This window comes from Cherax quadricarinatus, chromosome 71, assembly GCF_038502225.1.
Source record: "Cherax quadricarinatus isolate ZL_2023a chromosome 71, ASM3850222v1, whole genome shotgun sequence".
NCBI lineage: Eukaryota > Metazoa > Arthropoda > Malacostraca > Decapoda > Parastacidae > Cherax > Cherax quadricarinatus.
The window spans coordinates 4,282,373-4,301,983 of record NC_091362.1 but is presented as its reverse complement, the minus strand read 5'-3'; the positions used below and the strand labels follow the sequence as shown (position 1 = coordinate 4,301,983).

Genomic DNA, 19,611 nt, shown 5'->3' with positions numbered 1-19,611 from the left:
AACTAACACGCTGTACAAACCAATTAGGTTAAACCATTACGGTGGCTTATGTCAACTCCCACAGTTGTTTCTGGCGTCATTACGATACCTTTTTGTAATTTTAAAGACTCATCCTCCAAGGGATTTTCTTCGCTATGGGATTAGTGGTCTCAACCCGTGTTATGTTTCCTCTCTCATTATTTTGGATTAACTTTAATCTTTAATGGCTTAGGTTTAGAGCAATATTCTGGCGAGTTACAACAATTCTTTTTTTATCTAAATAATTACAGGGGTGAATATCTCTTTTGTTCGTAGCTAATGTTATTTCCTCTCCTTTCATGTGTTAGCTTTAAATCTAAAGACATCTCAACCTAAACTGCACTTTCATTGTATGTATGAAGATTATTATATGGAAGTCCCACTGAATTGGTGTCTTTGTCTATCAGATGTTTCTCCTGGTCGACATCATGACTCAGGAAATCGTAAAAACACGACTACAAACAAATCACTGTTGCACTCGCCATGGGTTGAAGTCCCACCCGTACCGTGGTCTGGTCGCAATCTTTCTAAAGCGTTTACTGGAGATTTTAGTCAAATGTTTAAATCTCGGGTGTAAACATTGTCCTTGATCAATTAGATACTTGTGCAACACTTGGGTATCTTTATCGAGGAGAAGAATGGTGAAGATCAGGAGTCGAGGTAATCCGATTAGATCGACTCAACGCTGAGGGACTGATTACCTCAAATTCCTTTTGATCTTCACCATTCTTATTTATTTAGGACTGATGAAGCCACTGCGTGGCGAAACGTTTCCTCAGTAAAGATACCCAAGTGTTCCACATGTGTCTAATTCATGAACTTGTCGGTTCTCTGAATCATTTATCCACATTGTCCTTGATGTACCAGTTAGGTGATACCGACAACGCTAATTCTGAATCATTAAGCAAATATCCAAACCTATTTACCTGACATTCCACATGAGATGTATGACCTTAACGGGTTTATCGCTTACCCTCAAATGTAGTAGTAATAATTTTTAGTTTTACGATGATTATTTGATAGCAGTGCTTTTCTGTTTCCAGGTCTGCGTGCTAACTGGGATGAATGGTGGACCTACGACGGCATATCAGGTCAGTTCCTCAACGATGTATTTGAATAAGTTGGAGAATTAGACATTTTTGAAACATTTGGGTATCTTTTCTCAAAACTGATGGACTGGACACATTGTCTTAAGGCTGAGGGACTAATTACCTCAAACTCGTTCTCATCTTCCACCATTACTCTCTGTATTTGACTAAGGAAGCCACTTGTTGGCGAAACGTTTCCACAGTGAAGATTCCCAAATATTGCAAAAGTTTTCACCTCAAGGGAGGTTCCTTGATCCTGACGAGGGCTCTTGATCCAGTTCCCTGAATTGCGCTTAATTGCTTTCCATCCTAAACAGGAGCTGTATATTCCCCATGATAATAATAATAATGCAAAAGTATCTAATTCTTCAACTTGTCGGTTTTCTAAATCATTTATACCACAGTTTAGAAAGTACGAAGTTACACAGAGAAATCAGTATTAAAGGAAAGTTTAGGAAAAAATTTACTCTCTCTTGGTACATTAACTAGACAGAAACTGACGGATGATGCTCTTGGTACATTAACTAGACAGAAACTGACGGATGATGCTCTTGGTACATTAACTAGACAGAAACTGACGGATGATGCTACAGGACCAACCAAATGTCGTTTAAGGTTTCCTCTTTAGATTATGGACTGTCTGAGATCTTGAGAATTTTTCCAGCTACTGTACTGTTATTTTCATTTTTCTTCTTGTAAATGTTATCAAGTAAGGTGAGTAATATTGCCTCTGAGCTTCACTGTAACTTACAGCTGACGTGTACACTCTGGAGAGTTGCAAGACCTCGTTAAACTCTGTATTTTCAGATGAGGAGAAGCGATGTTGTTTTTCTGAAGATATAACAGACAGAATGCGTCGTTGAGACTTGGAGATATGCCAGTTGACACTAAAAGACAAAACAGACTAGGTTGTCAAGATCGCGAGACTGTAATATTCATTATAATATAATCTGAAAAGCATATTTTAAGTCGAGATAGGTAATTCTGAATTCCCAGTCACTGCTAAGCGAGAGTATTCTTACTAGTCTGTAATTCTGTAGACAATAAATTAAGGGACTAGACTGTTGCAGGATTTTTTTCTGGAAGGAGTAATGAGAATGTATGATCTCAGCTTAACAGTAGCTAAGGTAAAATAACTTTAGAAATCAAGAAATATGGTGGCTGTTGTTAACCTGGAAATTATAGTAAATGAATTAAATGGATTATTCGTAAAACGTACGAGTTTATTAAATATAGGTTGTATTAGCGTTTGTAGAGGTGATCAGGATGCCAAAATAAGGTGTAAGGTGGATTGAAAACTGAAGGACTGGAAGAAGAAGCAAAGCTTTTTATTGTTTTTTTTTTTTTTTGATACCGGATGAAGGTACAAGAAGGAAAGAACTGGAAAAAGGCAAAGATGGTATACGATATACAATATAATAATGACATAACAAGTAAACTGATTATCTGGAAAAACAGAGGTAAAAACACTGGTGATAAAATGCAAATGAAGGAATGAACGAGTTAGTATCTGCACATTTTGTTGAGCATAAACATTGGATGTACCTATTGCCAGTCTGTGTTACAGATGTTCATATATCATCCTTTGTCAAGCTGAGTTGTAATCATAACCATAAGTTATCATTATTATTTTATACCAGTAAATGCACAAATCATAGATTTTATTAGTGTGTGTAATAAATGAGTAAATATACAAAATATGCACAGGATTTTGGCCTTATTTTTGCATCTAATGAGGGAGCTAATTATCCTGAGATAGCCAGTGCGTTTCGTAATTTAGAGATTTGTTTTTATTAACATACTGCAAGACAATGCTAATACGTTCAAAAATATTTTATTTGGTTCCTCATTAAAGCCAATTAATCCTAATTGCCTTTAATGGTCTGCTAAAACGCATACTGACTTAAGAAAGGATGATGAGGATCAGCATATCGTTAAAACTGAATACAGTAGCTTTTTTTAACAAAAAATTATTGAGTAAATATGGAAGTTACTCAGTAATTGCAGTAACTAAACCTAACTCATTCAGAACTCTCAAGGGGTCGTAAACATTTATATTATTAAAGCGAAATACCAAGGGTAATACAAATCTGCTTTGGTAGATTTCCACCAAGGTTGCAACTCCGTCAGTTTCAAATTGTTTAATAAAATCCTTCAGGCCTGGCAGCTAGCAGCCTCATGAGAGCTGTTGTCACTACTCTGGGATCGGCAGTTTACAGGTTTCATTAGTTGACCACTATATTGACATCTAAAACAGACACATTGTGTTTTTCCCTATTAAAAACTAAGTGGACATTGCAACTGAGTAGTACGGCAAGATGTGGAAAAACACATTTTTGTAGAGTTCAGGACATTTATTAAAGGGAAAACTTTGCTAAGAATGGCTGGACATTATATACAAGTTAAAAGCCTTTACCATGAGTACTTACGTTGAATTAATCAAGTGTGCTGGGTCCTGTTTGTCTACTAAGGTCATTGATGATCATTTTGGTTTCCTATATGAGAAATTCTAAAAAATTTGACTTTCCTGTAAACATCACTTGCATCATACAATTTATGTATTTATTATATAAATGTTCAATGACATGATCTACTCACAAAAAAATGGAATGCAAGAAATCTTTTTCAACTATATTAAGTAATTTAAACATCAAATTACTTCAAATAAGATTTCTACACCTCAGTGCCAGACGAATGATATACCTTTATATACCTTCTCTATGGTCATGTATTGGAGGAGATGCTGACTAAGCATGGTATGAATTCATTGGTCACCGCCATAAGATTCACGAAGGAAGGTGAGGTACAGTAGAGCGAGTCATTCCATTTTTGGAGACATATTTATTGGAAAGTCAGTATTTGTAAATCAGTGCTTATTGAAACCCTTTTAGAATGCTCTCTTATACAATTTCTTAAACCATCTAACATGAATTAAACAGTGAATTAAGTTTTGTGAAGTAATCATTCCTTTTTATCTCTCATAAATATCTGTGTACATTTCTCACACTCGGTTTACAGCAAATTTCTCGGTTAGGTTAAATTAGGTTAGATTGGTATCTATCCATTATTACACACTACGACGGAAATAAATGAAATAAGATAAAGGCGATAAAACGTTCTGCCGCAAGAAAAGAAAAAGGGCAACCACCAACCACAGTACACATAACTGTGTGAGGGTTTTCACTATTTAACCTTTAAACTGTCCAAACGTAGATCTACGTTTACTCGCACAACGCTCCGAATGACCATTATCAGTCAGCCGTTTGACTGTCTTTACAACAATGAAACTCTGTCTGTGATTAAGAAAATTTATCTTAGTTTATTTCTAAACCGGAATTCATATGTAAGTTTGTCAACACTTTAATTCAAAAAAATATAAAGAAATTAGTATGTACTCTCAAAACTTTCCTGGAGCTTCCTTGTAATGATAAACCTTTAACCTCCCTCAAGATATCAAGCAACTTAAAGGGAATGCTCCTTAAAAACAAAAGCACAGTTAAATAATAATTGGTGATAAATTTTTCAAATTATCACTACTGTGCTTATTACCTTCACTGAGAAATATATTTAACCTTTACATTGGAGAGACCTTGAAACAGTTTGGTATGGGACTGAAATACCACAAATATTTTATAACTACTGGAGAGGAGTCCAGTGTTATATTTATTGATTTTAGGAAAACAAGTCACTGTGAAAACTGAACGATGACAAAAAATTACATATTTGTATATCTTTTCTTCTGATGCAATATAAATTTCAAACTCCAATGAAAGATGACTGTGGTGTTCCCTGAAAGCTTTAATGAATTTGTTTTCTGTGCAGGTACCTTCTATACGTACGTTGAACCTGCATCTCACTATATATCAACTGTATTTTTCCTTTGAAACTATAATAATAATTTATGCTGGATAAACAATAGAAGTCTATTTAGAATTTTATGAACTGGTTGTGTACGCTGTTCATTTTGTCCCTTTACTTATTTATGGCTCTGTCATCATATTTTTATACATAAAGAGCATAAACATAAATTAATTTAGGATTTTTTTTCTATTAGAGGTTACTCTTAAGACTGTACCATTAATGGTGTAGTGATTTCGGCATAGTCGGAAGATTATATTTTGGGTTTAGGTACACTTCCAACCTGGGGTATAATGCTCGTTCAACATTCCACTGGCTGTCATCTTAACCGCAGACAATGTCGCACTGTTGTAAAGACACTCAAATAGCTTTATAAATAATTTCGCCTGTTTGCTAATTGTTTAGCATTTTAAAATCTACTTCGAAGTATGGTGCATGTGGCAGGATGATACTACGTCACTTATCACAAATAAGCCTGGTACTCCGGGATATGGAGAAACAATGTTTAGCTTTGGCTAGGCGCCCATACTTATCAGGGTCTCGATGTGTGGCGGAAGTAGTGTACTTAGATGCCGAATTCGCATGTTTGAATCCTGATCTGAACAAAGACAAACGGGAAAACCATTAGAAATGAGAATTTGCCAACACCATTATTCGATACGTATAGCACAGGAGTCGAACGCGATTTTCAGCCATATTAGAGCTTGTGATAACTTTTCAAACTGGAAGGAACAAGAGTCATCTTCCCTTGTTCCTCTTGGCTTGAAAGGAATATTGTAGACTCGGCAATTATTAAGCATGATGGGAATTCATTATACAATATCAGTGACGGGTTGTTCAAATTAGATGCGTGTTTAGTTGAGGCAATAGTACACAGTCTAAAATTGGGCTCTTATACGAATGCATTAGACTGTCTTAAAAGTAATGCCACACCTAGGAATCAGGGCCTATTTTTCCTGCAGTATCTGAAAGTTGAACTTGAGGTTACCTCAGAATTATGTGGGTTGAATAACTGTGGCCATCTTCCTTGTTATTACAGACGCCTCCCTCTTTAAATGAGTTTATTTTAATGAGCCTCGTTTACTTTACATAATTTTTAGAAGTCTCCCCTTTAAATGCTACCGTTTTGCTGTCCCCTTTAAATGCACACGCTTTCCCGTGGATGGCTACCCTATAATTGCCAGTGACTTCTATATCACTGACAACATATTTGGGTATGTAAAGTTACTGATAATATAGCGGAATATGACCGACTTTTTTGTTATTGCCACGTTAATTTCGTTTAATCTATTATAATATCAATGCTTGTTGGATTTTTCTAATACTATAATATTCATCCTTCAGGCTATGGGCACTGGTATGCCTAGGGACACTTCCTGTACCTCTCTCTCTCTCTCTCTCTCTCTCTCTCTCTCTCTCTCTCTCTCTCTCTCTCTCTCTCTCTCTCTCTCTCTCTCTCTCTCTCTCTCTCTGCCTCCCTCACTTACTCCAGTGAAGACGTCCTTTGGGAACGTACTTTCTTGGACATCCTCCTTTCTGCAATTTTGCAAGCTCCTGATGTGTTGATTGCAACACGAAAGACTATCATTCATATATATATATATATATATATATATATATATATATATATATATATATATATATATATATATATATATATATATATATATATATATATATATGTATATATATATATATATATATATATATATATATATATATATATATATATATATATATATATATATATATAAAGAGAATATTACAGATGTAGTATCCAGGGCTTAATTTGCTTTCCTTTTATTTCAATCTTTAGATATTTACAACATTTAATGTATAAATCAGCGGACTGTGAAATTTGCCGCAGTTTTTATTATATGAGCATAAACCCCAAGGGATTGACAGGCTTTGCATAGTAAATTATTTATTTTACAAACATTAAACGTGTAGATTGGTATATTCATTATATTTTTTCGAGGGAAAAACACTGCAATTTTTTTAATTAGACCACAAATGTTGTGTCTCGTTAATGGCGGCGCATTCACTTAGAGTTAGAAATTAATGTTTTCAGTATATTCTTAAGGCTGGTCAAGAGAGAGGGAAATTATTACTATTATTATTATTATTATTATTATTATTATTATTATTATTATTATTATTATTATTATTACTAGCAATAGTAGTAGTAATAGTAGTAGTGGTGGAGGTGGTGAAATTATTATTGTTGTTGTTGTTCTTCAACGAACCGACCGTATCCCACCGAGGCAAAGAAAAACGGAAGTTTTCTTTTTAAATTTAATAATATATATAGGAGAAGGGGTTACTAGCACCTTGCTCCTGGCATTTTAGTCGCCTGACTTACGGAGGAAGAATTTTTTTCCACTTCACCATGGAGATATAAGAAAATAAAGAAGAACAAGAATTATTAAGAAAATAGAAGACAATTTAGATGGGTGTGTATATATATGCATGTACATTCATGTGCAGTGCGACTAAATTGTAAGAAGTAGCAAGATATACCTGGTGTATATCTTGCTACTTCTATTATTATTATTATTATTATTATTATTATTATTATTATTATTATTATTATTATTATTATTATTATTATTGTTATTATTGTTATTATTATTATTATTGTTATTATTATTATTATTATTATTATTATCAACAGTAGTAGTAATAGTAGTAGTAGTGGTAACATTAGTAGTAACAGTAGTAGTAATAATAGCGGTGGTAGCGGCAGTATTAATGCTGCTTGAAATGCTTTGGATAATAATAGGATTTCCTTAGAATACAAAATAAAACGTTTTCCTGAATCTGTAACCAACCTGTAACCATATAGAGTGAAAACAATCTAGTGTAGCCTCAGTGTATTCTGATGAAATAAATAAATAATAATAATTATTATTATTATTATTATTATTATTATTATTATTATTATTATTATTATTATTTTATTATTATTATTATTATTATTATTATTATTATTATTATTATTATTATGTTGAAGCACTAAGCCCCTAGGGGTCAAATATAGTCTAGGGAATGGGAGGAAGTCAGGTTAAATCAGAGAAAATATAAGGGTAGCACCATTGTCACCCCTTTCAAGGGTAGGTCGGAGCAGACTGAGTAAGGTGTGTTGAGTGTAGTTGTGATTATTATACTTCTGTGGTTCTACTCTGGTCTTTGGAAGTTATAATTATATAGTTGCAGCCTTTTCTTTATGGAGGGGATGCCTTGATGCTGTTTCCGGGCTCTTGATCCGAGGAACTGGTACTACTTTTCTCTTGGATAAAGTCTTGTTATCTCTCCCACAGTCTCTGGATGATCCTTTCGAGTTTAAAAGCATCTTCCTGAATGTAATATAACTGTAGATATCTTTTATCGGTGGTCAGATAACCTTAATTAAACTGCATGTAATATGATACTCTCCTGTACCACAGAAAGGTAGAACTTGTACAAATTGATCGCATCTCTACATGGGCAGTGTGGAGTTGACTCAGTGTGAAAAACGTAATCAGCATCATTAAAATAATCCAGTACTGAAAAATTAATGGAATAAGATATGTAAAACAATTGATTAGCATTATTATGTAGAAGTTTCGCTTGCTGGTTTTTTTAATACACTAGAGATATTGTGTACTGGAGTCATTGGATAATGAGGTCATCAGTGTCTCAGCCTTGACAATGTTCAGTCCTTTATCCTCTTCCACTGTCTCCATTACGCAGTCTCTGCACTGCATTGAGAAAGCCACTGGCTGGCGTAGAAAATGTGCAAATGTATCTCATTTATTTACGCACATAATCTAGTGACATACCAGTGTTTCTAACATAATAAATTACATTAGTAATTCAGCATATGTACTTTTACTCCTGAAGAGACATACCAAAAACAAAATATTTTTTTAAAAGACATGGAAAACTGAGGCCGATTCGCTGGAGAGTAAGAAAATAACGTTGACACTGGAGTTGACAGTGTGGAGGAACACAGGTGTCGTCACCGTGACAACACTGGCCACAACACTGACAACACCCAGGCATATAATATGACTGGTCGATACCTCCTCCGCAGTGCTACTCGCTCGCCTGCTGCCCCACCTACACTTACCTAAGTCATTTTTCAAATTCATTCATGGAGCTAGCCAGAGGACACTGTAATACACTATTTTCAATCTCACAGATTTGAAATGTATTTTCCAGTCAACTCTGACAAAGAGAGATTGTGATGTTATTATTTTGAAAGTGATAGGGTAAAAATTGGAAAAATTTAAATAGTAATTATGTTGGCCTTTAATTCATTTATCACTAATATCATTATCTGAATAATAAAATTGTGAGTAATGATAATAATTACGGTAATTCGTATGTTAGTAATAAACTGATAACAGTAAAACAATAAACGATATAATAAGTAAAAGGTCTTTAAATAAAATCATAAAACAATAAAGACAGCAAAACTACAACAATAATAATAATAATAATAATAATAATAATAATAATAATAATAATAATAATAATAATAATAATAATAATAATAATAATTAATAATAATAATAATAATTAATAATAATAAATAATAACAAAAACAACAACAACAATAAGAATAAGAGTAATAAACAAGGACATAAAAAAATATTTTCATATGTCAATGATATAAAGTATAAAAAATAATAGATTTTTATACCTGAAGTAACTTAAATTAGGTTAACTGACAATGATTTCGGTGGTTACTGACTCTTGTGGATGGCCTGGTCATCCCGGCTGTTGGTACTAGCAGCACGCAGATCAAGGCACATACCGCAGCCCAGTTGATAAGAAACTGGCTTGAGGAACTTATCACGCTTCCTCCTGAAGACAGCTAAGGGGATTGTTGGTCATTCTCCATATACCTGGCGTACACCTGCAGGGTTTTCCGGGGGTCAACGCCCCCGCGGCACAGTCCATGACAAACGGACCACAAACGGCCGACGAACCACAGCCCGGCTGGTCAGGTACTGATTTTAGTTGCCTGTCCAGCTCCCTCTTGAAGACACTGAGTTATCGCTTAGCGTATTCACTGTACCTCAGCTTAATATAAGGTGCTTTGCAACGTCTGCCAGGCACTTGTTTTCGTAATGAGCGATTTCAATTTGCAGATTTAGGATCCTTTTCTCTTGTTCTCTAGGTGTAAATTATGATGAACCTTTTTTCGTAAAGAGTCCAAGTCGGACCGAAACGTCGTCGTAAGCTCCTCTCTCCTATGTGCGAGTTGAGTATTGTTCCATTCACCGCATTCTGCCTTTTTGTTCTTTCTCGCTTACGTTCGGAGTACACGTCGAGCAATTTCAAGCATTCCCAATATTTTAGCTGCTTAACTGATTGCATGCATATTGAATGTGTACATTCTGCAGATCTGCAACTTGTGTTGTCTGAAGAGGGCTGTTAGTGTTCCTGAGTAAAGTCTGCTTTGAATGTCTTAAGTTACAGTAAGCTCTTTATGTATTGTAAGTTTGATACAGTCTCCCCACCCAAGGTACCACAATGCATTAGTGCTCTCTCTTAATGCAGATGCTCTCTCTTTACCAGCCTCCAGCACTCTCTCAGCTCTGATGCGCTCTAGCAACCTCCGGCGCTCTCTCAGCGTTGATGCGCTCTCTCATCCTGCTTCCAGTGTTCTATAGTAAGTGCGGGATGAGACAGTAACGTCACAGTCGACGGTAGCTAATGCAACCTTCTTACAGCTGTGCTCTGCCCTGTAACATGCATGGCTGCATGCTACAGTGCAGGGTCTGTCCTTCAGACACGATCTCTCTTCGTATCCCAATCCATTCTTCCATTTATTCATTGACAATTAAGAGTCTCTGTCTCTAAACCTGCCACCTGCTGCGTTTAATCCCTCCAAGTCTCTTGAGCTCTGCCATGTCTACTCTTAAAGCCGACTTATCTCTGCGTTTCTCACCTCTCGAAAACTCTGTGTCTGTCGACCCTGTCAAGTCCTCTGATTGTTTACTTCATCGTTTTCCTCTTACGTAGTCAGATGAAGGTTTTCCAGCCTCTTCTCACAACTCATTTCTTTTAGGTGTGGAATTAGTCTTGTTGCAAGACCTTTGCAATTTCTTTAGTTTCTTAATCTACTTTGCCAGGTATGTTTTCATGGCGGTGTCGCATACTTGAAGATGGACTTGACGTATGTTGTTTATAGTGTCGTCGTGAATGACGCTGTTGAACTGACTCACGAAATCGTAATGACGCGATTGCAAACAAACCATACCACGGGTGAGGTTTGAACCCGCGGTCAAAGAGTCTCAAAACTCCAGACCTAGCAAAAACGCGACGGTCTGGAGTTTTGAGACTCTCTAACCGCGGATTCAAACCCCACCCGTGTTATGGTTTGGTATGGGCTGTTGAATTGTTTATAGCTGCTTCTAGATTTGCGATGCGAGGTGTCGTTGCGGAAAGACAGACAGACAGACAGATAGACAGATAGACAGAGAGTGTGAGTGAAAGACAGAGAACGGAAGGGCGGGAGATTAGTCAGAAACTTAGCTAGTGCCTGCTGGTATCCTGGCAAGGCAAACTTCATCATCGTACATAAAACTTTCAGTCAGTCTTCTAGGCAACCAAAATCAAATTTAGTCTCTGGCATTTCCACCTCGCGGCTCCGTCGCGTCTCTCGGCAGCACCGCCACAAAAGTTTCTCCAATTTATGTTCTCAAGTACATTTTGGAAATTGAATTTCTACCTGCACCACATTAATGAACCTTTTCTCGTAAAGTAGCATGTATGTATGTCGCGTTGGGCTCAGTAAAAAGTCGGATTCAAATAATAGAATTAAACACATTAGAGTCGTTTTGCGTGCCACGATATGATTACCCCTGAATTGGTTTATATGTAAAAATATATTTATTCAAAAAAAAGGGCGGTTTCGTCTTACCTGAAATAAAGTTACATTAAAATTACAAAAAATGGACAATAAAATAAAAAAAATAGAATAACGTCGGTGAAGGTAGCACGTTCGATTGCTCTAAAAATAGGTACATAAATACTGTACATGGGAGCGAACGAGTTATAACATTTTAATTTTTAAAGGGGTGGGAGGGTAAGCATAGAGATCTTAGTCAGATGACCATAATTTCCAGTAAAGGGTCGTCATCAGACTAAGACCCCGGGACAGGAAACACCTAACCTGTTTCCTGACCAATCTTACCTTACCTGGGAATGAGTTATCAGAGGTGTCCAGCAGGGGCTACAAGGCTTGCCGTAGCGCTCAATTATTCAGATGTTCGTATGTCACATCGGTGACCATATAAGCTTGTATTAAAATAGCATATCGTTCCATCCTCAGCCGAACATTACCCGAGTTTCAAATATCGTCTCTGCTCTGGCTATTTGCTAACTGACCAGTTTTACCTGTTACACAGGTAAAATTGGTCAGTTAGCAAAAACTCATTTAAAATTAAGCGCTTTCTACAATTTTTTCTTATACGTTTAAAGATGTATTTTTTTTCATTAATGTTAATGTAAAAATTTATAATTTTGCATCTTACAAAACTTACTTAACCTTATTATAACAAGCGCAGTTTATTTTAGCCTAAACCAACTAAATATATTTTAGATACGTTTACAATAATTTAATACTAAACGAACACAGTGAGATATATTTTTTTTTTCGTTAGGTTCAGAATGATGTTTGCGAAATTATTGCATACACAAATTTTCGCTTGTCTTATATGGCAAGATGAGCGTTGCTGTTTAAGCCAAGATCACAAGCTTTACATTTTCGGCACCACACATACACACACACACACACACACACACACACACACACACACACATATACACATACACACATACACACACACATACACACACACACACACACACACACACATATATATATATATATTTTTTTTTTCAACAAGTCGGCCGTCTCCCACTAAGCACTTTCGTGACTACTCACATTATGTGAGTAGTCACGAAAGCGCTTAGAATTTCATTATTCTTTCACAGTGGTTGTTTTGCATATATATATATATATATATATATATATATATATATATATATATATATATATATATATATATATATATATATATATATATATATATATATATATATATATGTGTGTGTGTGTGTGTGTGTGTGTGTGTGTGTGTGTGTGTGTGTGTGTGTGTGTGTGTGGGTGTGTGTGTGTGTGTGTGTGTATGTGTGTGTGTATGTGTATATATATATATATATATATATATATATATATATATATATATATATATATATATATATATATATATATATATATATATATATATATATATATATATAACGAAATTGCAATAAAATTCATGACTCCAAATATAAACTAATACCACTAATATCACAGTGAAAAGGGAAACAGAAAATATTCACCAAAAGTGCACAAACTTCACAGTTCAACTCGCCGAAGGAATTTTTCTAACCCAGGATACTAGAAGACCGGAGCGCTGACTGCTGCACCATGCAAGACTAACATTCTTTCAGTACAACATGTAATGGTAGTGAACTATCCTACGTCTTGGCAGTGAATGGTGTATGTGGTTATGTCTTAGTCATTGGTGAGTGTCGTCATGTCTTGGAAGTCAGTGGTGTGTGTGGTGGTCGTGTCTTGGCAGTCAGTGGTGAGTGTGGTGGTCATGTCTTGGCAGTCAGTGGTGAGTGTGGTGGTTGTGTCTTGGCAGTCAGTGGTGAGTGTGGTGGTTGTGTCTTGGCAGTCAGTGGTGTGTGTGGTGGTCGTGTCTTGGCAGTCAGTGGTGAGTGTGGTGGTTGTGTCTTGGAAGTCAGTGGTGAGTGTGGTGGTTGTGTCTTGGCAGTCAGTGGTGAGTGTGGTGGTTGTGTCTTGGCAGTCAGTGGTGTGTGTGGTGGTCGTGTCTTGGCAGTCAGTGGTGAGTGTGGTGGTTGTGTCTTGGAAGTCAGTGGTGAGTGTGGTGGTTGTGTCTTGGAAGTCAGTGGTGAGTGTGGTGGTTGTGTCTTGGCAGTCAGTGGTGAGTGTGGTGGTTGTGTCTTGGCAGTCAGTGGTGTGTGTGGTGGTGGTCGTGTCTTGGCAGTCATTGGTGTGTGTAGTGGTTATGGCAGTCAGTGGCGTATGTACTCATGTCTTGGTAGTCACTGGTTAGTGTGGTCATGTCTTGGCAGTCTATGGTGTATGTGGTCATGTCTTGGCAGTCAATGGTGTATGTGGTCATGTCTTGGCAGTCAATGGTGTATGTGGTCATGTCTTGGCAGTCAGTGATGTATGTGGTCATTTCTTGGCAGCCACTGGTGTGTGTGTGGTCATGTCTTGGCAGCCAGTGGTGTGTGTGTTCATGTCTCGGCAGTCAATGGTGCATACGGTCAAGTCGTGGCAGCCACTGGTGTGTGTGGGCATGTCTTGGCAGTCAATGGTGCATGTGGTCATGTCTTGGCAGCCACTGGTGTGTGTGTGTGTGGTCATGTCTTAGCAGCCAATGGTGCATGTAGTCATGTCTTCGCAGCCAGCGGTGTGTGTGGTCATGTCTTGGCAGTGAATGATTCATGAAGTCTTGGCAGTCAGTGGTGTGTATGTGGTCATGTCTTGGCAGCCATTGATGTATGTGGTCATGTCTTGGCAGTCGATGGTGTGTGTGTGTGGTCATGTCTTAGCAGTCAGTGGTGTGTGTGTGGTCATGTCTTGGCAGTCAGTGGAGTGTGTGGTCATATCTTAACAGCCGGTGGTGTGTGTCGTCATGTCTTGGAAGTCAATGGTGCATGTTGTCATGTCTTGGCAAGCAGTGGTTCAATATATCCTGTACAGACACAGTCACAATCTTGGCAAGGGATATATATATATATATATACCAGTTACAGTCATATATCACCTGGTTAACAGTCAACTATCGCTTTAATATCCGCCGTAAATATCCACATTTTAAGTCATATATTACAGTTGTTCATACATAGCCCGAGTTATTGCAATATATTTCCCCAACTCAGGCGAGAAAGATACATCATAATCTACATCTGGAAAATCCAAGAGGTTAGGCTAGGTTAGGTAAAAATTATCAAGAAAGAGAAGTGTTTCCTGAGGCGGGTCTTAGTCAAATGATGACCCGCTACTGGAGTTCTTGGTCAAGTAACCGAGGCCTTCCGCGGGGTTACTGGGTCACTCCTTTAAAAATTAAGGTTCTGATTATTACCATGCTAGAGGGACTGGTCCCATATTGGCACACAGAAATCACGCCCTACGCAAGCAAAAGACTTGGCAGACGTTGCAACATACCCCAAGTGAAAGCAAAGGGAGGCCATGATTGCGCTAATAAGAAACGCAATAAGTGTCTGGGACAATTACCAGAGGCCGCTGGCTGCCTTCCAGAGGGAACTGGACAGTTACCTAAAGTCAGCACCTGATCAGCCGGGCTGTGGTTCATACGTTGGTTGCTCAGGCCCCTGACCCACCAGGTCTGGTTAAGGACTGGACCACAAGGCCGTTGATCCTCGGAACGAGCTCCAGGTGGACTCCAAGTAGGTACGTAGACATGAAATGCAATCATTACAACGCCATACATCTTTAAATATATGAGAGAAAATTTTAGAAAGGATTTAATTTTAAATGAGTTCTTGCTAATTGACCAGTTTTATCTATTCGGCACGACATTTTATATATATATATATATATATATATATATATATATATATATATATATATATATATATATATATATATATATATATATATATATATATATATATATATATATATATATATATATATATATATATATATATATGTCGTGCCGAATGGGCAGAACTTGCGATCTTGGCTTAAATAGCAACGCTCATCTTGCCATATAGGACAAGTGAAAATTTGTGTATGCAATAATTTCGCCAAAATCATTCTGAACCTAACGAAAAAAATATATTTCACTGTGTTTGTTTACTATTAAATTACTGTAAACAAATCTAAAATATATTTAGTTGGGTTAGGCTAAAATAAATTGCGCTTGTTATAATAAGGTTAGGTAAGTTTTCTAAGTTCCTTTTGGTGCAAAATTATAATTTTTTACATCAACGTTAATGAAAAAAATGCATATTTAAACGTATAAGAGAAAATTTTAGAAAGGACTTAATTTTAAATGAGCTCTTGCTAATTGACCAGTTTTACATATTCGGCACGACATATACATATATATATATATATATATATATATATATATATATATATATATATATATATATATATATATATATATATATATATATATATATATATATATATTGTGCCTAGAATCAACGTATCGCAGGTACAGCACACACTACTGAACAAACTCAGGGTGGTATAGAAAAAAAAAAGTTGGGAAAATGACAGTTGCGAAACACTCATTACAACAGGAAATTTTTTTCATAATACATGTCATAAGACTTTTGGATGAGTTATTTCCTCAGATCTAGCAAAACCCTGGAACCTCTCCTTATAGCTCAATCCTCTCAGTTCTGGAACCACTGAAGCTGCAAATCTCTCTAATTCTGCAGGTTTCTAACTTGCTTTCTCGGGTGTGAACTCCATACTGGTGTTGCGTGAACAAACAGCAGTTGCAACCTAAATAATGAACTAGTATTCCAGTACCCTTATTGTCAACCTCTTCCTAGGACTGAGGAAGGCTAAGGGACCGACCGCCCTCTATCAAGGCTGAGGGGCTGATTAGCTCATCTTCCACTGTCTCCAGTAGACAATCTCTGTGTCAGATTGGCAGGCGAAATGTTTTCGTAATAATTCTTAGGCGTTGCACAAGTGTATTACTCATCAGCTTCTGAGTATTGTATACCATAGTGAATAACGTGATGACAGAGAGCATCTGATGCGATTCTTACCACACTTAATGCCAGTATTTATACTAGTAAAAAGTATCGTCTAAATTACTTGAAAAAACTTACCACTGAGCGAAATATCTCAACAAACACTTGTTCTATATACTGTACTTTTATACCCATCACATTATTTATCATCATACACTAAATTTAAAGTCATATATCCCTCGATTTACAACAGCGTGTTGCTCCAGTTAGGTCCATATGTCTTCCCAGGTACAAAAACATTTCCGCCGAATTACTACTATATATTGTCTCAGTTACAGTCGTATATCGTTAAGACCTCAGGCAGGCATCAGCTCCAGTGGGACTGAAGAATGATTCAAGAGGGTGGTGGGTGTAACCACTGGGTGATGGTCGGTGGAGTCAGTGGGTAGTAGTCGGTGGAATCAGTGGGTTGTCTCAGTAAGTTGTGATGAGTGGAATCGGTGGATGGTGAGTGGAATCAGTTGATGGTGGTGAGTGGAATGGGTAGAGTCGTGGGTGGTTTGGGCAGTCAGTGGGTTGTGAGTGGAGCTAGAGGGTGTTAAATTAAGTTGGTGGGTTAAAACTAAGGACATATGCACAGAGGGTCACTGCAGGAAGGCTTTGTGAATAAGACACATTTGCAACACCTAATAATCTTTATCTATGAGACGCGTCGCCCACCAGGAGCTACTGGTTCAAGTCAAAATGCTATTCCCATCCAACCTCTCCCACGAAAGGAGCCTTCTAACATTTTCTTGAAGTATCCTAACCATTCAGTAAGGTTCCCCTGAATTTTCTTACGCTCATACATAAGTCTGCTGTCCGACTGTATACCTAACCAATATACCTTCTAAATCAAAACTTGCCCTCAAGACCAGGCACACTTCTAAGAAATTATTCTAATATCTCAACTAAAAAGTGAAGGGAGGCTCATGAACAAGACACGTGTGCAACTCCAGGGCACAACACGCCTGTACACCAGGCATTTTAATTCAAATACAGAGGCGACTTTTATACAGAAGACAGTGGAAGAAGGGGAGAGGTAATTTTAAGATTTATAGTCCCGTGGCTTTGAGAGGTTTCAGTTCTTTAGCCTTGAGAGGTCTTCAACCTCTTAGCCTTGTTCTATCTAAATGAAAGGCATGAGGATGAAGAGTTAAATACTATTAGGTTGAAAAATGAAAAATCCGGCAGAAGAAGCAAAACATCTCGTCAGTAAAGATACTTAGGGGTTACACATGGTGCCTTAATATAACGTTAAGACTCTGTACCTATATTTGAGACACATTTCGCTCACCAGGGGATTAACAAATCTAATCCAGATATAAGAAAGGAGACTTACATAGAGGAACGAGAAATTCGTACAATTCATGAGGATTAACCTTGATAAACGAAAGGAAAAGCAGTGGATTGTTGTCCTAAGCTGTACAAAAGCTAAATCAAATAGCAAAAGAACACTGGAAAGGTAACGAATGCCAGGCAGAGATACGAGTGTATCTATCTGTACCTGAGCGGGTAGAGACTAAGCTCCTGGCTCAAACTCTTAACTTCAACAGACAGGAATAGTTGGTTCGTACACTAGTTTGCTGTATTGTATCCACTTTTGCATCACTGTTTGCAATTCACTTCTGCAACCTTCTCGCCAGCTCTTCTCACATGAACAAGAACCTTAAACTGTAAAAGCGATTCCTAACGTCTCTGTAGATCACCTGGGTGGTAGATAAGACACATAGGCAACTTTACTCCGAATCGTTTCACCTACATAGTAGGCTTCTTCAGTCGAGTACAGAAAGTAGGCAGGAGTAGTAGAGATGTGATGACGATGTAATCAGTCCATCACCCTTGAAGTCGTAGATTTGAGGTTGTCAGTCCCTCAGCCTGCAGAAGTTCTGTTCCAAAGTCTGGAACTAACTGAAGATCAAGCGACAGTGTTGAGACTTAAATACTGTCGGAAGGAGAGGTGATCGGCTTTCATCTATACCCTCCACCACTTAAATATCTCCTGGTACTTGTACGTTGTGATCATATCTTGCCTGATCCTTACCTTTTTCTAGGAAGGGAGAGTCAGCTGCTGTAATATACCTTAGTAAATTCTGTCATTAGCTCCATGAGAATTTCACTAATTACTGGATCCATGATAGTGCTGGATATTTTAAGATTAGAATGAGATAAATGTAATACAGAATCTTGAATATATGCCAACCGTGATTTTTGTATCATTGTGACGATATCAATGAAAACTTTGACATAGAAGTCATGTGTGATGTCTGCACCAGAGTCCTCAAGAATCTTTTATTTATTTTTATAAATGGCTATATAAAAGTTTTGGATTTTGCGACTTTGTTGATCTCATCTTGTCGTTCCACCTCTTCTCACTTTTCGTATTCTCTTCTAGATATTCTCTTACACACACACACACACACACACACACACACACACACACACACACACTGTATTAGCAAAACGTTGTAAAGTGAAGTGTAAAGCGGGGCCTGTCTGTATTTATGTCTGCCTCTACTTCCACTTCTAGCTCATTCCACTTCAGTCTGCGGAAACATATCCGAACATTCTTATTGATCTACACACCCTCGCTCGTGTTCCTCAAATTTCAAACCATTTGTCCCAATCTGACCTGTCATATGATCTGAGTATCGTGTACATAATAATCAAGTCTTGATACTTATTACTCAGAGAATTTTTAGTCCTAGTTCTGTTCCCTCGGTTGAGGGACTAATCTTGCAAGCCACTGAACGTTCATTGGTTTCAGAGCATATTAGACCAGGTGTGGACTACATATTATTGTTACGTTCGCTATGAAATGGGTGGCAAGTGTCATGTTCAGTCT

At 37.1% G+C, this 19,611-nt stretch overlaps 1 protein-coding gene across 1 annotated transcript in view; it reads left to right on the top strand.

Annotated features, from left to right (window-relative positions):
• CARPA (Carbonic anhydrase-related protein A) overlaps window positions 1–19,611 on the top strand; it is a 608,382-nt gene that overhangs the window by 240,384 nt on the left and 348,387 nt on the right. The window contains exon 2 of the mRNA XM_070099973.1: window positions 1,062–1,109. Within this exon, the coding sequence (XP_069956074.1) occupies window positions 1,062–1,109 (48 nt within the window). The remainder of the gene's footprint in view (window positions 1–1,061; window positions 1,110–19,611) is intronic.